The sequence below is a fragment of the Littorina saxatilis genome, linkage group LG12 (genome assembly GCF_037325665.1).
Source record: "Littorina saxatilis isolate snail1 linkage group LG12, US_GU_Lsax_2.0, whole genome shotgun sequence".
Classification (NCBI taxonomy): Eukaryota; Metazoa; Mollusca; class Gastropoda; order Littorinimorpha; family Littorinidae; genus Littorina; species Littorina saxatilis.
The window spans coordinates 21,995,576-22,022,539 of NC_090256.1; the positions used below are offsets into that span (position 1 = coordinate 21,995,576).

The following is a 26,964-nucleotide window of genomic DNA, read 5'->3' on the forward strand; positions in this document are numbered from 1 at the left end:
GCGGAGACGAGCTTGACCCGTCTCAGTCTTTGGGTCTAGGCTAGCGAAGCCTTAATTAGTAGCCTATCTGTAGTCTAGGTGCTGTCTGCGTTTGGTTATTTTTTTTAGTGTTACTCTATTAGTTTAAGGCCGACCGATTGACAAAATATTTTAATATCGCTTCACGCGACTTGTTCCTTATTACTGTAGAATATTAATGATTGAGTAGAATCCTTCGAACGACCCGCGCTTTGATACAAGCTCCTGTGGCAATGACCTTGCACTACATACATGTTTCAACTGACACGAACGGCAACACAGTAATAAACACGACAAAAGCACAACGGTCAACCAGTCAACCAACCACACCAATCAAGCCACCAACCATCCAAACCACTTAAACTAACTAGTATCCTTGGCATTCGATGTCATTTATCCAACAAATAAGCCCCCCAAAAAGTGAGGCACATTTCGCGTTTGTGGGGCACAAAAATAAACCCACAAAAAGTGGGATTAATGACATCAAATGCCAAGGATAAACTAGCCACTAACTAACTAACCAAACAACACACCAACCAACACAGTCATGTAGGTTTTTGTTGTTGTTGTTGTTGTTGTTGTTGTTGTTGTTTTTGCACAAAAGTTGAAGTGGTCAAAGTCAGCATACTTCAAACTGTAAAAAAAAAAAAAAAAAAAGAAGCAGAATCAGGAATAGCAAAGAGCTGAAAAATGCTTGAGCCGATTTTCATTCTGGTTTGAAAAAGTGACTTGCAAACGGTCGTACAAGCCTTGTATTCGCTTCATAACATGGACCGCACGCTGTCACTAACTCATGACACATCGACGATCGTAGGCACAGGCACTCGTCACGAGCGGGTCGGGATCAAAGTGGGCGGGGCCTGTGCGCTCTCAAGACTACTACTCTGTTGTCCATAAGTATGTTCCATGTGTTCTGGACTGAAACCTCGAGTGTGACGACATTTCAACCAAACGTCATAGCTAAGAAGAAATATGACGTGCAATGTGTAAATGATACAGGAACAATGGCTGACAGACTCACATTAGCGACGAAACGTGACGCATCCTCTTTCTCGCAAAGCAAAGTGCCTTCAAAGACGATATCATCTGTAACTTCACTTTCTGACTCCGCTTCTTCGTTTGGCAAAAAGGAGGACTAACACTATTTTTTTCTCTCCATCTTCCAAAAAACCCAAATTACTTTCTGTTTCTCTTTTCCGAGAAAATCCTGTGAAGTCGATCTGCCACACAACAGTATAGGCAACAGTCCGTACCTTACTTTTTATTGACGCGGAAAACGTTCTCGCACGTTTAGTTTGAAAAGCAGAATGCCAATGAAGATGAGGGAGAAAACCTTATCCAAACAGAGCCTGGAAAGCAAGAAAGCGGAGGCGAAAAAGAAGAAAAAGAGAGGCTCCATGGCCCATTTCATGAATCCGCACAATCAAGAATCTTTCGACGAGCTCCATGACGAACTCAGTTTGGAGGAAGTCGACGTCTACAGCGGTGAGCACACCCCCTTCAGTCGACTGAACGCCCTCAACCCACAAACTGCCCACGCCCCCTCTGCCAGTGCCTTCTCCTCCAGGGTATTGTTGCCCGTTTGCCTTACGCCTGAGACCAGGTTTTTCGAAAATATCTCGCCAGCTACAAACATTTTTATAAATGAAGAAGAAGAAAATATGTTCCCATAAAGTATACATAACAGGAGTTTACGTTTGTAGACTATGGGCACATTGGTGTTAATTAAGTCTTCATAATTTCCTGTACCAGATGATAAAAAAAATTAAAATGTGGATCAGTTTTGCAAAATAGAGGTCAAACTCGTGCATTTCATGGCGTAATGTTTGTGTCATCCAGGTAGGACTGTGTCGGGGTTTGCCTGCATCGAACAATTGTTGTCAAAGGCGTTGTCTGATACAACGAATAATGTAACAAAAACGAATAATGTAACAATTGTTACATTATTCGGGGGCGGCCCACGAATAATGTAACAATTGTTACATTATTCGGGGGCAGCCCTTTTTTCAACTTAGAAAAAGTTAGACTTAGAGTTAGAGTTAGAAAAATTGTAAAATAGCTCATAATACAGTCTCGGGTTAGGGTTAGCATCCACTCACAAAAATTACACGTCACTCACATGGCATGCACGCCTTTTGCAGAATCAGTGACGCCACTTGCACACATTCACAAACAGACAGACACACGCCGTTATACTCTGATTCTCCCGATAAGAAAAACCTCGAATATAAGAAAACAAAAATAGTTTCTCTTGGACTTTCTTATAAGCCATTTGTTCTTGTCCTCACTGGGTGAAGGGTCATTCGCATCATCACGCACGAATTTGTGTGCATCACAATAATTATCAGTCTAGTGTTTGGTAGTAAATTATAATATTTATCGAGAAAATCTCGAAAGCTACATCCGCCACGAATAATGTAACGATTGTCACATTATTCGGGGGCAGCCCACGAATAAGGCAACAATGTGGGCCGGGCAGCCCCCGAATAATGTAACAATTGTGACATTATTCGTTTTTGTTACATTATTCGTTGTATCAGTTGTCTGAAATGCTGAAAGCTTTCCTGCCTCATAAATACTGTGTTCTATCTATGTTGCTCCAGCGTGTGTGAGAAAGAAAGAGAGAGAGAGAGAGAAAGAGAGAGAGAGAGAGAGAGAGAGAGAGAGAGAGAGAGAGAGGGAGAGAGAGAAAGAGAAAGAGAGAGATTGTGTGTGTATGTGTGTGTGTGTGGTTCTTGTGGTGGTGGTGTATGTGTGTGTGTGTGTGTGTGTGTGTGTGTGTGTGTGTGTGTGTGTACATCTACATGTATGCGTTCAGAAGTACATGCAAATAGACGCAGAAAGTCAAATACATATACTGGCTGACTGTTATCAAAACTGAGAACACCCACACACACACACACACCCACACACAAAACACAAACCGAGTCAACCCGCATGGATGTTTTACTGGCCCCTCGATGCTCCTTGTTCGACGGCAATTATTCATTACTTTTCTTGTCAACGGCCAGTGCTCTGAATAATGTGCAAACCCTTAGAAAGCTTTGGTGTTAGTGTGACATGTATCATGTCAGCACGAGATACACGAGTATGCAAATACGTACGGCACAGATAAAAAAAAAATGACCTGCATGTTTGTAGAGGCCTGGTAAGGGGGAAGTCATTTTATGAAGTAGTCTTTATGAAGAAATAATTAACCAGAGGAAAGTAATGATTGAAGTAAATGTAAATAAAATTAGGTATACTTTTGACGTACTTATCATGTTCTTATCCACATTGCAAAGTATGTGTAGATCGCGAGATATTTTCGAAAAACCTGGTCTCATGCGTAAGGCAATAGCACACAACCCTCCACCGTAAACTTCTCCCTCTCACACGCACACGCATAAACACACATACACACACACACACACACACACACACACACACACACACACTCTCTCTCTCTCTCTCTCTCTAGCTCTTTCTCTCTCTCTCTCTCTCTCTCTCTCTCTCTCTCTCTCTCTCTCTCTCTCTCTCTCTCTCTCTCTCTCTCTCTCTAACTTGTTTGTTAGTCATGTGTGCGTGTTTTTTGGGGGTGTATTTTTCGTGTTGTTTTCTTCTTTCTTGTGGTCTTTCTAACTTTCTCCGCATTAATTTTGTTTCCGGAATTCCATTTAATATTCTGGTTGCATTTAGCACTTTTCATTTATCAATTCGTTTCATTTGTATGCTTTTTGTGTGTGTGAATATGATATGTTTAGTATTTGTCTAAGGACAGGTTGTTAGACAAGGCAATGTGCCTTAAACCTTTATCCAAGTTGTAAAATAAAGTTCGTTCGTTCGTTAAACGCTGTTGAGGTTCCCCGTGCTGTCAATTTACCCCTGACGGCGAGGTATCACCTCCAGTTTAGCTTCCAGCGAGAACTTAGTCTTCAAATTAAAAGAAACCCATTTCGCGTTATTTTGGGGGTTCAAACAAAAGTTTCATTTCATTGCAAGATCGCGAGTCAAGCACACATGCTTTACTTGGATCCGTTCTCGGGGATATGCTTATACAGTGGAACCCTCTTTTTACCCCCCCACCCCCCACCCCGACTCCCCATCCCCCCCCCAAAAAAAAAAAATAAGACCTTGATTTATCACATTTTCTATTCATAACCTCGATAAATGTACCTCTAGTTTTAGACTCCCTCCTTTTTTAAAGACCCGATTTTCCTACATGTTTTTTAAGTCTTAAAAGGGAGGGGTGGGGGGGGGGTCCTCTGTATACCTGATCCATACTTCTTTCCCACTCCAGATCTACGCTACACTCCAATCACACGACACCACCAAGAAGAGCTCCTGCTGTGGCCAATGGGCGAGGTGAGCGTGAAAAGGCCGCGGCCGTTGCCTGTGGTGAGGAAAGTGCGCACTCCTAGCCCACCACGCAGGCGCTTCCTCTTGCCTCTGGGAGAGGTCGAAGGCATGGAGGTGTTCAGCCGTGAGACCAGCATGATGGAGAGACGCTGCAAGGCATTGGAGATGAAGACAGATATGATGATCAACAAGTGTGTGACGGGTAAGAGTTATATGTTGATTCTTCAGACCTGAGACCAGCATGATGGAGAGACGCTGCAAGGCATTGGAGATGGAGACAGATATGATGATCAACAACAAGTGTGTGACGGGTAAGAGTTCTATGTTGATTCTTCAGACCTGAGACCAGCATGATGGAGAGACGCTGCAAGGCATTGGAGATGGAGACAGATATGATGATCAACAACAAGTGTGTGACGGGTAACAGTTCTATGTTGATTCTTCAGACCTGAGACCAGCATGATGGAGAGACGCTGCAAGGCATTGGAGATGGAGACAGATATGATGATCAACAACAAGTGTGTGACGGGTAAGAGTTCTATGTTGATTCTTCAGACCTGAGACCAGCATGATGGAGAGACGCTGCAAGGCATTGGAGATGGAGACAGATATGATGATCAACAACAAGTGTGTGACGGGTAACAGTTCTATGTTGATTCTTCAGACCTGAGACCAGCATGATGGAGAGACGCTGCAAGGCATTGGAGATGGAGACAGATATGATGATCAACAACAAGTGTGTGACGGGTAACAGTTCTATGTTGATTCTTCAGACCTGAGACCAGCATGATGGAGAGACGCTGCAAGGCATTGGAGATGGAGACAGATATGATGATCAACAACAAGTGTGTGACGGGTAATAGTTCTATGTTGATTCTTCAGACCTGAGACCAGCATGATGGAGAGACGCTGCAAGGCATTGGAGATGGAGACAGATATGATGATCAACAACAAGTGTGTGACGGGTAAGAGTTCTATGTTGATTCTTCAGACCTGAGACCAGCATGATGGAGAGACGCTGCAAGGCATTGGAGATGGAGACAGATATGATGATCAACAACAAGTGTGTGACGGGTAACAGTTCTATGTTCATTCTTCAGACCTGAGACCAGCATGATGGAGAGACGCTGCAAGGCATTGGAGATGGAGACAGATATGATGATCAACAACAAGTGTGTGACGGGTAACAGTTCTATGTTCATTCTTCAGACCTGAGACCAGCATGATGGAGAGACGCTGCAAGGCATTGGAGATGGAGACAGATATGATGATCAGCAACAAGTGTGTGACGGGTAAGATTTCTAGTTTGATTCTTCAGTCCTGAAACAAGCGCGCTGACGAAATTGGAGTCCTGAGATAAATAAGCATGATGGAGATTGAGACGCTGCAAAGCATTGGAGAAAGATATGATGAGGACTTAGAAATGTACTATGCTGCAGATACGCTGCATAACCTTGAAGAAAGATGTTACCAGCTACAAGTGATTAAGGGGGGGGGGGGTGTTTGTTTGTCGCTAAGAAAAAAAGAGAGGGGGGGGGGGATCATTAGACGACGTTCGGAAATAACTCTGTCGTGGGTTACACTTTCACATGTATCTAGCCTCAGTGTTTCTATGGAAAAGAAAGGAAAAATAAAGGAAAGCATATCTTAGTGGAACATATTTTGATAAAAGAGGCTCGGGGTTCAGGGCTTTATTTATGCTGCGAGGTCGTGTAGCCATGTGGCAAGCCTTCCTAGATCCTGTAAGGTATGTCACTCAGATGGGAAGGTGTGCAACAGATACTCTCCTTAGACCAACATATATTCTACTTAGACAAACATATACTCTGCTTAGACCAACAGATATTCTGCTTAAACCAACAGATATTCTGCTAAGACCAACAGATATTTTGCTCAGACCAACAGATATTCTCCTTAGACCAAAAGATACTCTCCTTAAAGCCTGTCATTAATTGGGCGAAGACGACTACGCGAAGTATGCTTCGCGAAGCTGGCCGCGCGAAGTCGACTTCGGGCTGAATTTAGGACCGCCTTTAACCAACAGATACTCTCCTTAGACCAACAGATACTCTCCTTAGACCAACAGATACTCTCCTTGGACCAACAGATACTCTCCTTAGACCAACAGATACTCTCCTTAGACCAACAGATACTCTCCTTAGACCAACAGATACTCTCCTTAGACCAACAGATACTCTCCTTAGACCAACAGATACTCTCCTTAGACGAATACTTCATCAGTTCCAGATTCTCAAACGTTAAAGTTGCGGGGTCAGTTACTGAGACAATTAATCATGCTTGATAGACGATGCCAGGACTTGCAGAGGGCTCGATCCTAAAAGCAGTCATGAAGCCTTTGGGGCATGTTCAATGGGCCAGCAACACAGTAACACATTCGGTCGACTGTCGTTGGACAAGTGAAATGCATTATTCCGACGAAATCGGGCTTTATGGAAAAGATTTTAGTCGGCCGACGGCTCTGCCTCTTCGCACTGGGAGTTGCTCGATTATAGTGTTGCCCTTCCCCTAGCACCGCGTTCGGACAACCGCAGTCGGGTGACGAAACGGTGGTCCGACTGTCAGTGCACTGTGCCCACCGCCAGTCCATGAAACCGGCTCCTGGTGGTGTTTCAGACCTGAGGATGAAGACCCTGAAGACCCAAGAACGCACGCTGCGGAACTGGGAGACGGAGTGTCAGCAGAGGAACGCTCTGTGCAGGACCATGGCCTGCAAGTCCGGCGTTGCCCCAGAGAACCTGGTCTCCACCCGACTCTGCACCCTCCCGCCCTTGCAGAACCACAGTGGGCCATCTTACGGACCCGAGTCCGACTTCCCCCAGCGGACCCAGAGTGCGAGGTTTGTTACCTCATTCCCTTCCCCCCCCCCCCCCCCCCTCCCGCTTTGTTTTACTACATCGCTTCGCAGAAGTAGTTTTTGCTTTGACTAATAGGCAAAAAGTGTACGCGTCTCGTTACATTTGACGTCGTCGACTGTACGATTTGGTTGCTGTTAGTCAAATCGTAGTAGAATAGTAGAATGTGTGCGATGCGTAAAGGGTACATACTTCAGACCTTTGTTGACTCAAAAGTTTTAGGTTTTTAGAAACTGAACAATACTTTCCCAAAGAAGATGAAGAATAGAAGATGAAGAATGAACGATGCCAACATGTTACCTAGTGTACAAACACTTCCGTAGTTGGGAGCACAGGTATATGATCTTAAAAGTTCCTATTACCCTTCATTGGCTCTGTCGACGTCCGTTTTTAAAGACTTGCTTCACTTTATATAATAAACCAACCCTAGAGCGTCATCGTCTTGAACGAAATCTGCAAAATCTCCAAATTTGAACTCTGGGTGGAGAAATCCTTTTGTGAAATGACGTCAGCACCTTTTGGCTGTTGGTCAATGCATTTCGGAGCTGGGGTGCCAACATAATGTCTGACACACTTGAAAACTAATGCTACTTTGTTTTGTTTTGGAAACTGATACGAAATGAACGAGATCATTAGGCATTAGTTCATTAGTTATAATCTAAACTTACCTCAAAAAGTGAGATCGAAAGAACGAACAGTACACAAATACGAACGGAGCGACTCGGAAGCCGACGAGCTGATACTGAACTCAATGTTCGAGAACTCACGTGTACTACTCGAAGTTAAAAATTCGCTTTTTACCCCTAGGCCCTGAAGATAGTGAGCTCGGTTGGCTGGTCTCGGGTTCGAATTTCTAAACAGGCAAAATTAAGAGTAATTTTCAAAACAAATTCATTTTTTCTAATTTTCCTTTATTTTCTAACCTCTTACGCCTTTTGTTCTGTTCCTTTTTACATTTAGTCAAGTTTTGACTAAATGTTTTAACATAGAGGGGGAATCCAGACGAGGGTCGTGGTGTATGTGTGTATGTGTGTGTGTGTGTGAGTGTGTGTGTGTGTGTGTGTGTGTGTGTGTGTGTGTCTGTCTGTGCGTGTGTGTGTGTAGAGCGATTCAGACTAAACTACTGGACCGATCTTTATGAAATTTGACATGAGAGTTCCTGGGTATGATATCCCCAGACGTTTTTTTCATTTTTTCGAAAAATGTCTCTGATGACGTCATATTCGGCATTTTGTAAAAGTTGAGGCGGCACTGTCACACCCTCATTTTTCAATCAAATTGATTGAAATTTTGGCCAAGCAATCTTCGACAAAAGCCGGACTTTGGTATTGCATTTCAGCTTGGAGGCTTAAAAATTAATTAATGACTTTGGTCATTAAAAATCTGAAAATTGTAATTAAAATTATTTTTTTATAAAACGATGCAATATTACGTTTATCTTATTTTTCATCATTTTCTGATTCCAAAAACATATAAATATGTTATATTCAGATTAAAAACAAGCTCTGAAAATTAAAAATATAAAAATTATGATTAAAATCAAATTTCCGAAATCGATTTAAAAACAATTTCACCTTATTCCTTGTCCCTTCCTGATTCCAAAAACATATAGATATGATATGTCTGGATTAAAAACACGTTCAGAAAGTTAAAAAGAATAGAGATATAGAAAAGCGTGCTATCCTCCTCAGCGCAACCGCTACCGCGCTTTTCTGGATTGTTAATTTCACTGCCTTTGCCACGAGCGGTGGACAGACGATGCTACGAGTGTACGGTCTTGCGCAAAAAAATGCAATGCGTTCAGTTTTATTCTGTGAGTTCGACTGAGCTTGACCAAATGTATTTTCGCCTTACGCGACTTGTTTTCATTCTCAAGGTTTTGAGTGATGAATTGAAGATCGAATCAATCAAAGTGCTGCGTAATTATTGAGTACTTCCAGTGAACGATTTCCCAGAACTACTCATCCTATTTTTAGTAATATGTGACCCTCCACCACGAAATGAGTCGCATGTCACCTTGCGCGGTTCTGCGCTAGGCTTAATATAAGTCTGGGGAGTGTCTAGTATACAGTGTGAGGGTCACCTTAGTCACAGGCTTATAACTCAAACAGTGTTCGCTCTTTTCTAAAACGGTTTTCACCACTGGATAGAGCATAAAAACTCTTTCGGAAAATGTAAAAATATGAAAATCATGCAAAGGTGACATGCGACTCATTCCGTGGTGGAGGGTCACATATCGGCTTTTGGGAAATGCCCAATAGGCGATTGTATCACGCTCGTCGACTCAGTGTAGGCTTAGATAATGGTCGTTAACCGCTTCTCTCCTTCTTCTTCTGCTTTCCCGTTAACTACTTCTAATCAATGTACTTCTGGTTGGGAGGCATATTAGTTAAAGCAAGGGGAACTACGCCAATAAAACTAAGTGTCCTTAAAAAGCACATGTTTTAAAGTCTTTTGTTTCATCATCTACCTATTCCAAACATGAAAAAAATACCCCTATCCTTGTGCTCCCAAAGGAAAGTTCGAGATTGATTGTACATGCATACATTCTCTCCTTCCACCACACAACGGGTCTATTTACAACAGGTACTACCCTGGCACCGCTTTCTTCCTGCTGCCCGAGTACATAGGCCCTGAGGATGACTGCCTCATGGTCTGTCTCAAGTGGTCGGAGAGACAGTTCTACAAGCCCCCGATCAGCATCGTCAAGCCGGATCTGGACGAGGAGATTCTCTTCAACGACTACCGTGGAAATCGCCCTGAGGTCAGACTAGTGTTATGCCTTCATTGACGAATAAGAAGTTAAATAAAATATAAAATAAAAAAGGTTTATTGGTGAAACCTTTAATACAATACGATACGATACGGCACTACTACCAGACAATTCGTAACATGGACGAGTACCTCAAAATGTTTTTGTCAACGAACTCTTGTTTCATTGGAGAAAATTTCTTCTTCTTCTTCTTCTTCTTCTTCTTCTTCTTCTTCTTCTTCTTCTTCTTCTTCTTCTTCTTCTTCATCATTAGTTTTTGATATTATTTTTGAGGGGCAGAAAGGGGTGGGGGTAGGGGTGATCTCCTTCCACAACTGAGGGCATAACTAAGGAACTTGGTTCGGAGAGGGAGGGAGAGGATTTACCCACCTGAGGAATTGTATTTTTTCAATCCAGACAACAAGCGAGCAAGACACATTGAAGCAACTGTGTATTCGAGGCGTGGGCCTCCTCCCCGAGCCCGTGTCCGAGTCAGCCCGCAACACATCCCTGACAGCGGAAACGTCGTGGTCGAGCGAGTTGAGAGACTTCTGCTTCAGGAGAACCTCTTCACAGAGTCAGCGCAGCCTCAGCAGGTTTGAACCCTACCCTTGTGGCCCGCGTTTGGAGTCGCCCTACTTCGTCAGAAACATCGTTCCGGCCTTCAAGTTGGATAGGTTCACGTTCATGTGGGGTCAATATTGGTTCCATGTAAGTATATACATGTCCTGTACAGTCTGTACTGGACGCACAGTCAACTCATGGCAGTATGATTGCAAGAAGCATTCAATATCTTGATCCAGTATGCGTTTTAGTTCCCATCCCCTCATAATGTGATGACTAGCCTCTCATGAATTCGTTTCCTGAAGTCCCATGAGACTTGGTAAGGCCTTCTCATAACCACAGCTAATTATACTAAAGCAATCTGTACATTTGTATAACCATAAACAAATATTAAGAATGAATATGTGTTCGTTTGCCAGACTGAGCACCAGACCTAAACATAATCAATATGTTTTATGCAAGGCAGTAGCAAAGGTTGCAACAACAACAAACAAATCTACATTTAGTCAATCTTCCGAACTCACAGAATAAAACTCAACGCACTGGAATTTTTCACCAAGATAATGGCTTTGCCGATACCACGCGACCAAGAAAGCGCTTACACATTCACAGGAAAAGCGTACTGGCCCACTAATTGCTTGAAGTGACAAACCAGTATAGCGCAGTATAGCGCTTCACAGGAAAGCACGCTTTTCTTTATTCTTTTTAATTTTCTGAGCTCTTTTGAAAATCCAAACATAACATAAAATTATTATTTATGTTTTTTGATTCAGGAAATGATACAGAATAAGATGCAATCATTTATATATCAATAACTGACAATTTAATTTTAATAATTATTTTGAAATTTTCAATGACCAAACTCATTATTAAATTTTCAAGCTTCCAAGCTGAAATGCAATCCCATAGTCGGGGCTTCGTCGAAGATTACTTGACCAAAATTTCAATCACTTTGATTGAAAGATGAGGGCTCAACTTTCACTAAAAGCCGGATATGACGTCATCAAAGACATTTATCCAAAAAAGACAAACTTGTCGATGGATACCATCAGGCAGAATTTGAATGTACAATTTCGTGAAGATCAGTCCAGTAGTTTTCTCGGAATCGTTCAAAACGCACACATACAGAGCACAATCCTCGTTTCTATTCCCAGTCTAAGTCAAAACATTTAGTCAAAACTTTACTAAATGTAAGCACAGTCACTAGTTCATATTTAGGGCAAGATAATCAATATTTCTTATGCGAGGCAGCAGCAAAAGATGCAACAGCATAAAAATGAAGAGCCACGGATTCATCTTCTGGGTAGACTTTAGAGAATTTAGTCCGGGATAAGCTGCATGTAGGGTACAGTTAATCCCGGACTAAAGTCTCTAACCTCGACTCTTGCATACCGACCCAGGGCATAGTGGAGATCGGCATCGTAAGCAACGCTGGGGAGAAAGGCTCGACCCAAATCCTGCTGGCCAACCCAGGGTGCTGTGTCATGCGCTACTCGTGGAGACGGGTGCCACGTGTAGATCATTTCAACACAGGCCGCTACAGAACGTCGCCCTTCATCTTCGACTTTTCCGACGGAATCATTCTGCCTGAACAAAAGGTGAGGAAATATAAGAGCAGATCGACTGTTGCAGTGCAAATCTTGCTTGACTTTTTTGTTTTAAAGTGTTCTATTAATGCTCCATATAAGTGCACCTGTGCGGGAAAATAGCTCAGTCGGTAGCGGCGCTTGCTTCAAAACCAGTTGTTGGTATCGGCGTGGGTTCGATCCCCACTTTCGCCTGTCAAAATGGTTGTGTGATGTGTCTAGTGTGTTGGCGAAGTGTTTTGTGCTTGTCACCTCTCGCTTTCAGCCCTCACCGCTGGCTAGCACCGTCCTTTTCAGGACAACGCGAAAAGAGAGCAGCTTGCGTCAGTCTCTCCTGCCAGTACATAACCTCTCCACAGCAAGCCCTTTGTAGTGCCTCCATCGTGGCGACAGGCGTGAACTGGGTACTGAAAGGCCCCAGGCTGAACTACAAGGACTCGGAGGAGGTTGGCCCCTAGACTTGTGGCATGCAGGCCCACCGGCGTGTGGATACGCCCTGGTGCCCACGAACCAACCCCCAACTATGGGTTAAATAGCCGGGCAGGACAGGCTCGTCAACCCTGGAAGGCAGCTGTCCTAGGAGAAGATCACTCCAAAATTAAAACGAGGGCAGAGGAGGCTCACTATCCCTGCAAGGAAACTCCTCTAGGAGAAGGACCACTCCAAATTTAAACCCACGTAGTCCCCCGAAGACGGAAGACATCGGCCATTAGGCGGGGAGCAGACCGGATGTCTACGCTTACTACGACAAATGATTGTGTCTAGGTCGAATGTTCGTGATCCCCACTTTCGGCGAGGGATTTATTTCCCAGAGTCAACTTAGTGCAGACTCTCCTCGGTGGCCGAACACCCCCGTGTGCACGCATGCGCACGATAAAGAACCCAAGCTCACAGCGAAAGTCTCACGGCTTGGAAGCATGAATACACGCATGCAGGAAAAAATGGGGAGCGCCGCATACTGTATGGCAGCTCGCTTTCTCTAGGGAAAAAGCACCCTAAATGTCCATGAGGGTAACCTCACAGGACTATATGAAATCTTATCCTTATCTTATCATTATCTTATCCGTATCTTATCCTCTTCCTGTGTCTTTGGGGCGCGCTCTTTGCTGCGACCAGTCGTGTGGAAATGTCTCTCAGTGTTTAAGCGTTTTTCGTCAGTTTTCGTGTATTTTTTGTGCTGAAAGTTCGCAGAGAGGTGTGTAAGACTGTGTAGAAGCAGAATGTGAACTTATTTGTACGATTGTGGTACGGTTTGAGAGCTATTGAAGTGTTTAGCAAGAAACTGTTGTGATTTTTTCGGGTAGCCATCTTGGCCGGTTCGTAGCGTCAGTAGGTCAACCCCTCAGCGTGGGTCCACTGTCTAGTGTGTATTTTAGGGTAGCGTGAGCGTGACTCAGTGTGTCCGAGTGTTTTCGAGACTGTACCCCATCCTGTGTGATTCTGGTGTATGTGTGCGTATAGAACGATTCCGAGAAAACTACTGGACTGATCTTTATGAAATTTTACATTCAAATTCTGCCTGATGGTATTCATACCAAGGCAGATGCGAAGGTGGCCTGCTCCAAGGTGGCGGAGGTTGTGCACAGGTTGGCTTCGCAGTCTCCCGACGCCCCTTGCCTTGTGTTCGGGGACTTCAACCACTGCAAGCTGAACCGAGCGCTCCCCCACTTCAAGCAGTATGTCACGTGTCTGACTCACAAGACCAAGACCATCGACCTGTGCTACGGCAACATCCGCGGCGCCTACAGCTCCAAGCCACTCCCTGGCCTCGGCAGGAGCTCCCACAACATGGTGCAGCTGGTGCCTACGTACCGACAGCGTCTGAAGCGGGAGAAGCCCATCGTGAGAGAGGTGAAGAAGTGGACCAGTGACTCGTCAGAGGCTCTTAGCGGCTGCTTTGAGTCTACAGACTGGAGCATCTTCTCTGATCCCAGCCTTGATGCGACAGCCGACGCCACCTCGGCGTACATCGCCTTCTGCGCAGACACTGTTCTTGAGACCAAGTCCTGCACAGTCTACCCCAACACCAAGCCTTGGGTAACACCGGGTTTGAAGAGGCTGCTCTACAGGAAGGGGGAGGCGTTCAAGAGCGGTGACCGCGACGAGGTGAAGGCTGTCCAGCGGCAACTTACCAGGCAGATTAGAGAGGACAAACGTCGTTTCGCGACCAAGCTGGAGAATAACTTTAGAGAGGGCAACTTCAGGCAGTACTGGCAGGACGTCCAGACCATCACCGGCTACAAGCCGAAGAAAGTCCCACTCAAGACGACGGATGAGGCGAAGCTGGCAGGAGAGCTGAACACTTTCTACGCCCGGTTCGATCAGCGTGACTTCAGCGAAGAACAATGGAAAGTCATGGAGGAGGTGCTCAGCCGCCCGTCCACGCCCATCACCATCACCACCGACGAAGTCCGGTCGACCTTCAAGAAGGTAAAAGCACGCAGTGCTGCAGGCCCAGACAACATCACTGGCAGGCTTCTACGGGAATGCGGAGACTCCCTCGCCCCTGTCTACCGCGAGCTCTTCCAGAGGTCCCTCAACGAACATTCCATCCCTGCAATCTGGAAGAGCTCCATCATTGTTCCTGTGCCCAAGAAGCCCAATCGACACTGAACGACTACAGGCCCGTAGCGCTCACCTCCATCCCCTTCAAGTGCGCTGAGAAGTTGGTCCTTCGGAGGCTGAGGTTGGAGACAGAGGACCATCAGGGTCCTCTTCAGTTTGCATACACCCGCAACCGGAGTACTGAAGATGCGATCCTGACCCTCGTCCACAACGTCTCCGCCCACCTGGAGAAATCCTCCTCTTACGCCAGGGTCCTGTTCATCGACTTCAGCAGCCCCTTCAACACCATCCAGCCTCATCTCATGATGAGGAAGCTGCGGGAGTTCGACGTCAATCCAGTGCTGATCAGTTGGATCTTCAGCTTCCTTACGAAACGAACCCAGCGGGTCCGTATTGGACAAGTCTTGTCCGAGGCTGTCGCCACCAATACAGGCGCCCCTCAAGGCTGCGTGCTGTCTCCCACGCTCTTCACGCTGTACACCGCCGACTGTCGCCTCAGGGATCTTGTCAACCTGCTGCTGAAGTTTGCAGACGACACATCCCTGTCAGGTCTCATCCTGAAGAACGACGAATCGGCGTACAGACACGCCGTGGAGGAGCTGGTGCAGTGGTGCGACGACAACTTCCTGGAGCTCAACGTGAGCAAGACGAAGGAACTCATCATGGACTTCCGACGAACCAAGTCCGCCGTCGACCCTATCATCATCAAGGGCGAACCAGTCGAGATGGTGGATACCAACAAGTATCTGGGCACCATCATCGACAACCAGCTCGACTGGTCGCCAAACGTGGACGCCGTGTGCAAGCGGGCGAACCAGAGGCTCTTCTTCCTGAGGAAGCTGCGGCAGTTCCACGTCGACCCACAGATCCTCCACCTCTTCTACCAGGCGACTATTCAGAGTGTCGTCTCCTTCAACCAGCTCTGCTACCACAGCAGTGCAAAGAAGGGCGACATGGAAAGGTTGGAGAAGATCGTGAAGAGAGCAGGCTCCATCATTGGCTCTGAGCTTCAGCCTCTCAGCACTCGATTTCCGAGTGTGGCGCTGAAGAAGCTGAGCATGATCCGCTCTGACGACCGCCACCCTCTGCACCAGGCGCTCGCATCGTGCGAGCCCACGCGTGAGTCATCACGCCGTTTGAGGTGCTGGCGGGCCAGGACAAACCGGATGAGGGACTCGTTCCTCCCGATGGCTGTACGACTCTACAACCAGTCCCTGTGAATGTGATAGCATACTAGATAGACTTGAGTGCTGTGAAATTTGACTGTGAGGACTATGGGTGATGTGAACTGTGCTGTGAGGACTATGGGTGATGCGAACTGTGACTGCGGAAGGACAATGAGTGCTGTGAACTGTGGTACGTAATAGGGGGGTGGGGTATGATGTAATGTAATTTGTGATAATGTATGGGGGTTATGATGTAATGTATATATGTATAATGATGTATTCTGTGCCGATTGTGAATGTATGGTGGGGGGGGGGGGGTGGGGTGGGGGGGGGTATGATGTAATTTAATGTACGATGATGTACTTGGTGTTTGATAGTGTATGATTGTTGTTAGTTGTAGATTATAGTACGATGTTTGATGTTGTAATGTTTGTGCGTGTGTTATAATGCAATATGTTATGATGTAATGTATGATGATGTATTCTGGTGCATGATAGTGGATGTATGCTTGTTAGTTGTAGATCTAGTACGATGTTTGAGGTTGTAATGTTTGTGCGGGTGTTATTAATGCAATATGTAGCCGTATGAGGGTTCCAGTGTGTGAGTTGTACATGACCGGGTGCTAGAGTGCTGCATGAATGAGTAAGTGCATGTGGAGCTGTATGGCTGGGTGAATTGTGGGTTGCGTACGTCCGAGGGGCACATGTAGCCTGTGTGTCTGAAGTAGTGGGTATGTTGCGTAAGGGTGTGCTGATATTGAACTTCAGTTGTGTTTTGTAAATGTCTATGTATCAGTGTTTATGTCTTGCCACACACATGCCACATTTCCTTGTATTGATGAGGACAATAAAACTTCTTGTATCTTGTATCTTGGTATTGTTGCATCTTCCGTTCCATTGCTTATCAATGATGCTTCAATACGGAATGGTTGTATCTTCTGTCTAAGTCGCGATGCTTATTGCTGATTTTCTTTGTCAATGACAGGTGTCCCTCCGCGTTGAGTTTTTCTCGAAGATTCCAGGTCGCTGGACAGAGCGATGGTACGTGAAGACGACGCCGTCGGTGGGCGTCCGGAAAACTGGGGAGATCCCTGTCAACGTGTGGGGTCAGGCCATGGACATTGACGCCAACGCCAAGAAAAGGAACCTCATGGACGATGAGCTGGAGATGAGTGCTGTGCAGAGGTACGGGGGCGGGGTCAGGGAGGGGGGGGGGGGTCGGGGGGTGTTAGTCGGGGCTCGGGAGCGTTTGTCTTCAACTTCTTCCCCCAACAGATAAGAAATGCAACTTCAGTGAAATTTGTCAAGAGACAGTCACGTTCACACATCATTCGTGAATGAAATGTCTTGTTCGATTGTTATTTTTGAGAACATTTTGGATTATTATTAACGAATGTGTAGCTGATCTGAGCAACTTTATTCCCAAATGAAAAGTATAACGTGACTGTGTCAATGTAATTTTGTAGGTTTTGAGTTACTCCTTATATAATCCCTTAAATGCACATTGTGTAGCATTCCATACAATGTATTTCTGTATTTTATATGATTGATGGGTTTTTTATGTGCGTCTGTCTTTATGTGCTGTATAAAGGACAAGTTGGAAGAATAGGCTTTGCCTAAAACCTTTATCCTTTTGTAATAAAGTTCTGAGTCTGAGTCTTGTATCTCTATATATACTGCTCAAAATAATCTAAGGGCCACTCTTAATTTTTGCGTTTATTCTTCAAACGTTCAGAGTTTAGTGAAACCCAAACACAGGCTTCAATTTACTAACAAGACTTGTTGCTTTAGACATTTCTTTACCTTTTTTTAATGGTTTGAAGTTCCCAGGCAGAATTGAAAGCGTACACTTCAAGTCAAAAGAAACGCAAAATTCACGCAGTTTTCTAAAAAGTTTATGCTTGGTGTGCTGACCAGGCAAGTAAGGGGGACACTTCAAACATAGTGCACGTGCAAGGCGTGACTGTTGTGAGCACTGCTCACCTGCAGTTTTACTTGCTTGGCTATTTAAAGGACAGTTACACGGGCATGAGTAACCATGCCCCGACGACGAAGAATGAGTGGGGTAAACAGAGGAAGGGCCCTGGCATGGATCCATGACGGCGTATCCATGCGAGAAGTGACCAGAAGACTTGCTGTAAGCCATTCCGTCATCCACAGGCTGAGAGATCGCTTCGAGACCACTAAACGGGGTGAAGAACGACCACGACCTTGACGTCCACGAATCACATCCAGACAAGACGATAGATTCGTCTGTTTGGCTGCCCTGCGTAACCGAAGACTCACCTCAAATGACCTGAGAGGACAACTGAGGATGGCAGCGAATGTCAGAGTCAGTGACCAGACGATAAGGAACCGTCTGCATGAAGCTTGTCTCCACTCCAGGCGCCCAGCAGTGAGAAATCCTCTGACACAAGCTCATCGCCGGGCCCGAGTGGAGTGGTGTCGACGCCATCTTCGCTGGACCAGGCAGCAGTGGTCCAGAGTTCTCTTCACGGATGAGTCCTGCTTCACTGTATCCCATCCGGATGGACGAGTTCGTGTGTGGAGGCGTCAGGGGGAGCGATTCATCGACGGCACTGTTCAAGAGCGGAACCGTTATGGTGGAGGCTCTGTGATGGTGTGGGGCGGTTTCCACCTCCAAGGCAGGACCCCATCCCACCTCGCACACGGCATTTTGACCGGGGTCCGCTACTGTGACGAAATCCTTCAGCCCATTGCCATCCCCGCGCTTCGAGCCGTGGGTGAAGGATCCACATTGCAGGATGACAATGCAACCCCGCATCGAGCTTGCATCGTCAACAACTTCCTTGGACAGCATTGCGTTCAGCGCATGCAGTGGCCAGCCAACGCCCCTGATCTGGCACCAATAGAACATCTCTGGGACGTCCTGGGCCGACGCGTGAGAGAAAACCACCCCTTTCCCGGAAACGTGGCTCAGCTTGGTGAGCGACTCCTGCAGGAATGGGAAATAATCCTTCAGAGGACCCTGGGGACTTTGGCGACGATGCATGGAGAGCCTTGCCTCAAACGGAGGTCACACGCGGTACTGAACATGTTGTGATTCCAAATGATTGAGCTGCCTCCCTTTGCCAGCAGATTTCATGTACACAAAGACGTCTGTGTGAATTCGAATATTTCGAACGTTTGGGGGAAAGATTGAAATAAAATCTTTAAAAAGCATGATCTATTTTGAATTATTTGCTTGTTTGCAGTGGACAGTTCTCGGAGTGGCCCTTAAAATATTTTGAGTGGTATCCCTGTCCCTTGTCTCTCTGTGTCTGTTTCACTCCCCCCCCCCCCCCCACCCCCCTCTCTCTCTCTCTCTCTCTCTCTCTCTCATTCATTCTGCCACCCCCCCTCACTCTCTCTCTGCCACCACTCTCTCTCTTTTTCTCCCCCCCCCCTCTCTCTCTCTCTCCTTCCTCCCCACAGCATCCGTTCTCACCACGACAATGTCTGAATCAACTATTCCACACAAGTCCGCAGTGTTTTCCTCACTTCCTTACCGGCAGACCCTAAGTCTATCCCACGCCTTCGTCTGTCTTGATTCAACCAGGCTGTCGGAACGCAGCGTGTGGGACCTCATCACGTTCCTGCCGATCCGTAGCCGCCACTCGCTCATGAAAGAGGTCTTCCCGCCCGTCGAGGAGGGGCGTCATCCGGACGATATCGCCGCCTTCCACGAGAAGAACCCCGGGCTGTATTACCACAGCAAGCCCATGAACTCCTTGCTCGCGGCACACGTGCTTCTAGACAAAGTGCTCAACCCGATAGGGGATCATGTGGAAAAGAGCTTTCGGAGACCGAGTAGCGCTAGCGTCACTTTTAGGCAAGGGTACGTGGGTTCGAATCCTGGCCGGGACGGACACGGGTCTACTTTCTATGCAGAATCAGAGACGGTATCTATGTCCCGCCCCCGTATCATCTCAGTGACACGTAAAAGACCTCCGCTATTCTGCCATAAGTGCAGGTGGCTGATTTCACGTAAACACTCGGACACTTCTGGGTAGCGCAACTGTTGTTGCTGCTAGCTTTCCACTGGGAGGAAGCGAACCGAATTTCCCAGCAATGGGATATAAAAATAAAGTCATGGAAACGGAAATGAAATGCAAAGGCACAGTCTTTCCTTTGAAAACAGTCCCACTCAATATCCCGGATCTGTCCAAGCTTGACTGCTTCCTGTGTAGATTGGGAATCTTTTTATGAATTGATTTCGTAGTCGCTTTTTTTTAAAACTGTGCACTGTTAGCTGTAATTTGACTTTTCTGAAAGAGCAAAGTAAACAGAATTCAATTCAAAAGAGAGTAAATCAGTCCCTCTATCTGCTGTAAAGATAAAAGATTTTGTTTTAATAGTTTGTAGATCTCGAAGTGTCACTTTTGTTTCAGTGTGACATTATAACAACACTGCAAAATCAGATTGAAAATGTCAAGTTTATAACAGTTGTTCTCGAACATAATTATTATCATATTGTTGTATAAGTCTTTGAACACACAAAAATTACCAGGTTTTACTCCCAGGCTGAACAATCACATGAATTCGTTTGTTGCGTTTCATGCGGTGAAACGGGTGACATGTCATACGTTTTGGTACGTCACGTTGTACAAAGACCAAACTTTGTATGTAAAACATCATCAGTAATCACTGTGTAGCACAAGCAATCAGTGTGTACATTATCACTCACTACAAATCATTTGAAATTGAATGGCGTGCTTTTAAAAATCCAGCGTCGTTTGCGTTTCGGATGTGACAACACAGAACCATATATAAGCTCCAAAAATACAGGGAATACGAAAAATGAGCTTCTTTTGTGTTTTAGAAAAAAATAAACACCGTGTATCTTTACTTAAAGCAAAACAGTTCTTTGATGCAATCAACTCGCAAAGAAAGAGAGTGGTCGCATTTTAGATAGGAAACGTGACAACGATTGAAACGCAAACGACGCTCTTTTTGCACGGGAGCTATTCACACACAAAACATGACAAAGGTGTTTTGAGTGGATCATATCCTTTATTGACACAAGTACAATACAGAAAATACATAATTATAAACAGTTATCATATCACTAAATATTTTTTTAAAAAAAGGTATATTACTTGTGCCTGCGTATTGCAATTTTTCGCCCGCCATTTTTGGTGGTATTTTCGGAAAATTGTTCCAGTTTTCGCAAACAAATCGGCCTTAACCGTGAGTCAAGCCTGATTCTGCCGATTTGTATGCTTGTTTGAGATTGAATGGTATGAAACTACCTTTGATGGTTGGATAGAATGCTGTTGTAACACGACCTAAACTGCATGACCCCCTATATATAGTGTCACCATTAGCAAAGAATGTGTGATATGCTTTTGCTGCGAGAACCAAACATCTTGACCGATCTCTCTCTCTCTCTCTCTCTCTCTCTCTCTCTCTCTCTCTCTCTCTCTCTCTCTCTCTCTCTCTCTCTCTCTCTCTCTCTCTCTCTCACACACACACACACACACACACTCACGCTCTCTCTTATCTCTCTCTCTCTCATCTCATGTATCTATTCACGCACTCGCTCTCTCACTAGAAGACAAAAAAACAAAGCAAACAAAAACCTCAACAACAAAGTCATAATCCACATCCGCCTTTGCTGTAACTACGCCCCCTTTTTAACGACACGTACATTCCATTCCTCAACCTTGCAGGAAGCCAAAACCTTCTCGAGGTCGCTCACCCGGCGCTCAAAGAAAAATCTCAACCTTGAGTGGCAAAGCAGTCCGAACCACCCCCATTTCCAAGCCCAAGAGCGACAGACCCCGGGCGCTGTCCTACACGCCAGAGGCCATGTGGTTCCACAAATGCGTCCAATCCTACCAATACCCGAGGGCAGAAGTGGTCGCCAAGGAGTTTCACAGCTTGGCGTTGTGTCTGGACGAAGAGCCAGCTAGCAACAAGGAGAAGATCCTTAAGATGGTCAACATGTCCATCCTGTCTATGTCCAAGCGGTCCTTCTCGTCCCCGATGCGTCACTACAAGGATCTGATGATGCGGGCGGCGCTGTCTCGGCTTTTCGATGACATCAGCTCTGCCGAGCGCAAGCTGCGCTATGACCTCGGCCTTCTCGAGGACCAACGCTTTAAGCAGGTGTGTATGTGTGTGTGTGTGTGTGTGTGTGTGTGTGTGTGTGTGTGTGTGTGTGTGTGTGTGTGTGTGTGTGTGTTTATGGTGGCCGGGGGTGTATGTGGGGGATGAAGAGGGGGGGGGGGGGGAGAGAGGATGGTTGAATTATTGTTTTGAAGGGTGGTGGGTGGGGTTTTTGGGTGCGTTGATGAAGTGTGTGTATTGGGGGGGGAGGCGGGGGTCTTTGACTGTGTGTGCTTATACGCGCTCGAGTGTGTAGTGAAGTGTAAAACGATAATGCATGCCATCAGATGGCGTCGATCGCATGACGTAAATTGATGTGTGAATTTCTCCCGGACAACGTGAGTCAATTCCAAACACTGCTTTTTGGGATGGAATGAACATTTAATTGCTTTATATTGATCACACAAAAAGAAAGAAAAAAAACCATACGTGAAGAATGTAGCAGGAGCAGAGTGATAGGAATGTAAATATTTAAATGCAGTAGGCAGCCCAGAGATCCCTAAGTACCTCTCCCAAGATAGTACTTTTAGGCTAGATTTACAGTTTCAAGCTGTTATAGATTTATTTGTTCATATAACTTTTAATTCAGGTACAGTCAAGCAATACGTTTCTGTTCATTAGTTGTATTGCGTGGACAACACCGAGTCTTCCGCCTTATGTTTTATTTGATGTAATTGGACGATAAGGAATCTCGCTTATGTCGTGTTCGTGTTGTGTGGACAATTAGCAAATCCTATGTCTTATGTCGTGTTTGTATTGTGTGAACAATTAGCAAATCCTAAGTATTATGTCGTGTTCGTGTTGTGTGAACAATTAGCAAATCCTATGTCTTATGTCGTGTTTGTATTGTGTGAACAATTAGCAAATCCCAAGTCGTATGTCGTGTTTGTATTGTGTGAACAATTAGCAAATCATAAGTCTTATGTCGTGTTTGTATTGTGTGAACAATTCAATTAGCAAATCCTAAGTTTAATGTCGTGTTTGCATTGTGTGAACAATTAGCAAATCTTAAGTCTTATGTCGTGTTCGTGTTGTGTGAACAATTAGCAAATCCTAAGTCTTATGTCGTGTTCGTGTTGTGTGAACAATTAGCAAATCCTAAGTCTTATGTCGTGTTTGTATTGTGTGGACAATTAGCAAATCCTATGTCTTATGTCGTGTTCGTGTTGTGTGAACAATTAGCAAATCCTATGTTTTATGTCGTGTTCGTGTTGTGTGGACAATTAGCAAATCCTATGTCTTATGTCGTGTTCGTGTTGTGTGAACAATTAGCAAATCCTATGTTTTATGTCGTGTTCGTGTTGTGTGGACAATTAGCAATTCCTATGTCTTATGTCGTGTTCGTGTTCTGTGAACAATTAGCAAATCTTATGTCTTATGTCGTGTTCGTGTTCTGTGAACAATTAGCAAATCTTATGTCTTATGTCGTGTTCGTGTTGTGTGAACAATTAGCAAATCCGAAGTCTTATGTCGTGTTTATATTGTGTGAACAAGATATAGTGCTTCTCTGGATTGCATGGGCAGTAAATAATCTTATGTCTTCCTTGGTTAGCACGGACAGTAAATAATCTTATGTCATCTCTGAATTGTAAATTCAGCAGTAAATGAGCAGTAAATAATCATGTTTTTGGATTGCATGGATAATAAATACTCTTTTGTATTCTTTGGATTGCATGGACAGTAAATAATTATATGTCTTCTTTGAATTGCACGGATGGTAAATAAACTTATGTCTTCTTTGGATTACATGAACGTAAATAATCTTATTTCTTTTTTGGATTACACAGATAATGCGTGGGCAGTAAATACTCTTATAGCTACTCGATTACATGGGCAGTAAATAATCTTGTGTTTGGATTGCATAGACAGTAAAGAATCTTATGTCGTCTTTGGATTGCATAGACAGTAATAACCATATGTCTTCTTTCGATTGCACGGATAGTAAATAAACGTATGTCCTCTTTGGAATGCGTGGATAGAACATGTCTTCTTTGGATTGTATGGAAAGTAAATTGTCTCATGTCTTCTTTGCATTGCATGAACAGTAAATAATCTTATGTCTTCTTTTGATTGCAAGGACAGAAAATGTCTTGTTTGGATGGCACAGACAGTAAATTGTCTTATGTCTTCAGTGCATTTCATGAACAATAAAACAAATATCATGTCTTCTTTTGATTGCATGGACAGGAACTGTCTTGTGCATAGACAGTAAATAGTCTTCTTCTTCTTCTTCTTGTCGATCACTCAGATGGAAACGCCGGTTCTCCGCGCAAATGTTGCCGTGCGCTAGTAAATAGTCTTATGTCTTGGTTGTATTGCATAGAACATAAAGCATCTTCCATCTTATGTCTCATGAAGCTGGCAACCTTCGGCAACGAGTCTTCCCAGACGTCCTCCAGCGCTGGCTCGGAGCGAGTCACCAAGGGCGGTGGCACGACCCGATCCACCCGAGGATCCGGCGTAGGCTTCAACATACCCTCCAAGCTCGCCAGCACCAGTAGCTTAGACAACGGCTCCAAGGTCAACTTGGAGTCTCTGCTGATTGCAGCGACAGGGGGTGGGGAAGAAGGAGGGAAGGGAGGGGAGGGGGAGCCTGTTGCCCCCATCGACTGGACGGCCACTGCCCCGCGCCAGTGGAAGGAGAAGCTGACCACTCTCGTCTACAGTCACCTCGTGGGCTTGTTGGACTCTGTTCAGCCCGTCCTCAACCACGATGGCTTCTGGCTAAACCCGCTCAAGCCCAGACCAGAAAAATAGCTGCTTCAACTACGATGGTTATGGCCATAACCACTCAGAACGGCTGTAAGGAGCTCTGGCCATAACCTGCTACAATCACGACGTTTATTGGCTCAAACCCACTCAAACCCAAACCAGAATTATTCCGCTCAAACTTCAGATGAACAGCTCTGGTCACAGATATAACGGCTGCAACTATGATGTTATTGGCACAAACCCGCTCAGAAATAAAGTCACTCCAACTATGACGGAAATAAGCTCAACCACATCAAGCCAAAATCTGACATATACTATTAGCTAGCTGCTCGAACCACGACGGCTATTGCCTGAAATGATCAGCTCAAGCCACAATCAGAAACAAAGCTAGCTGCTCTACCCACGACTACGAATGGTATTAGGTCTACCACATCAAGGTCAAGCTAAAAGTATTATGCAGCCGCCCCGACCACGATTGCTATTGCCTCAAACGAACAGTCCGAGTTCACAGCAGAAATATAGCCGCTCCGACAATCATGGTTATTGCCTCACATGAACAAAATAAATATCTGGTGCGACCAAGATGTTTACTTGACAGCAAAGTTGATTTTGAAAATAAAGATTGTAGGAAACAAAATATAAAGGTGATAAGATAACTTGAAAGATGCGCATATTCCATATAAAAGCCTGGATTAGTCCGTGGTTCTTTGCTTAATCGTTCACACAAGAAGGCAAGGGACTTTAAGAAGTAATGAAGCAAAACACACACATTGGAGATAATCTGATTGAACAAAAATGAAGTTACAATGTCGACCATACGATTTGTTTCCTTTCGTCAAAACCATACCATCTCGCATCGTAGGTTTAACACGTAGATTTCTTGAATGAAAGTTCAAGAAGTTTGTTTGTTTGCTTGATAGTGAGTGGGGCATTTCATGTTTTATATAGTTTTACCTGGGACCAACATCGTTTGAGCCATAATGTCATTTTCCGGGTTTTCACAGAAATTATGAAAAAAGTATTATCTGTTAGGTTAATTTTGCAATATGTGTCAAATAAAATTTAAATAAAATAAAAACAAAACAGTGTTCTATTCTTATTCATGCTTTACAAAGCCGTGTAATCAAAATTTAGTACACAGCAAAGAAGCACAACAAGTTAAACTTATAGATGTGCTCTTTAGAGACAACATAGTAAACATTAAAGAAATACGTTCGGAGCTTTGTTGACAGAGGCCTTTCGTGCAACAGTGTAGGCTACTTCGGTTAAACGCAACACCCAGTGTTAATAAGATTCGAGCAAAAGATTACATACCAACTGAATTCAGATCAGATGAAGACACTTTTCACCAACAGGTTGCCATTCTGGCTGCAGTCAATGGAACGTCTTTGGTAGGAGTTTACTCTCATTTGGAAAGCTTAAAAGAGAAGACGGAACGTCTAGAATGTGACAGAATAACTGTTTTCATAAAATCCGCTGTATCTTTCTTTCTTTTTTTTTGCAAAACCGCTATGCGTAGTTTGTCGCCTGACCTATATATATAAAAATTTAAAAAAAAAGGTATGTGTGCAGCCCTTAATCAAGTTCTCAAGGTCATTTTATCTTGCCTTTCCAACTGAGTGGTCTCTGTATGTGTGCTGTCTGTGTGTGTTAACAAGCACTCATGAAATTCAGATTTAGCCTAACATCCTCCGTGGTGGTAGTAGCTAATAGACGATCTGTTCGGAAATACCTCTTACGGGACACCGTTTGTATGGGTTGTGAAAGAGTGAATGCTCTTGCTTTTATAGAGTCAAACTTTCTCACAATAGGCCCTACATCATAAGCCAGTCACTAGCGAGGGGTGTGTTTAAAACACGTGAACAATGAACACGTGTGGAAAGCTTAATGCCTCTCTCATGGCAAGAGTACAGTCAAACACGCTCAGTTAAGCCGAACTCGCCCGGGGAATGAAAAATCGTTTCGCTTATCCGAGTTTGTGCATATCCGAGTTCGGATAAGCCAAACCTTTCCCGAGAAATTGCCCTGCAGTTCGGCTTGAGCGAGTTTTTTTTCAGGATAAGTTGTAAAATCACTTGGAATGTCTCTCTCTCTCTCTCTCTCTCTCTCTCTCTCTCTCTCTCTCTCTCTCTCTCTCTCTCTCTCTCTCTCTCTGCGTGGTGTGTGTGCGCGCGCGCGCGTGTGTGTGTGTGTGTGTGAGTGTGTGTGTGTGTGTGTGAGTGTGTGTGTGTGTGTGTGTGTGTGTGTTTAGATGAATAAGATCAAAACAGTGACAAGTTA

The 26,964-nt window shown here is 44.8% G+C and overlaps 1 protein-coding gene across 2 annotated transcripts; it reads left to right on the top strand.

The window, feature by feature from the left end:
* Positions 1-1,015: 1,015 nt before the first annotated feature.
* On the top strand, positions 1,016-26,207 carry LOC138981512 (uncharacterized). Of its 2 annotated transcripts, XM_070354456.1 has the most exons (10): positions 1,016-1,503; positions 4,298-4,558; positions 6,991-7,213; positions 9,816-9,993; positions 10,399-10,692; positions 11,946-12,143; positions 16,847-17,046; positions 19,421-19,699; positions 21,534-21,972; positions 24,331-26,207. In XM_070354456.1, the coding sequence occupies exons 1-10, from the start codon at positions 1,326-1,328 to the stop codon at positions 24,727-24,729; spliced, it is 2,649 nt and encodes an 882-aa protein (XP_070210557.1). In that variant the 5' UTR covers positions 1,016-1,325; the 3' UTR covers positions 24,730-26,207. The 2 variants fall into 2 exon arrangements, with proteins under 2 accessions (XP_070210557.1, XP_070210558.1); XM_070354457.1 differs by lacking the exons at positions 1,016-1,503; positions 4,298-4,558 and adding an exon at positions 5,576-5,648.
* Positions 26,208-26,964: the final 757 nt, after the last annotated feature.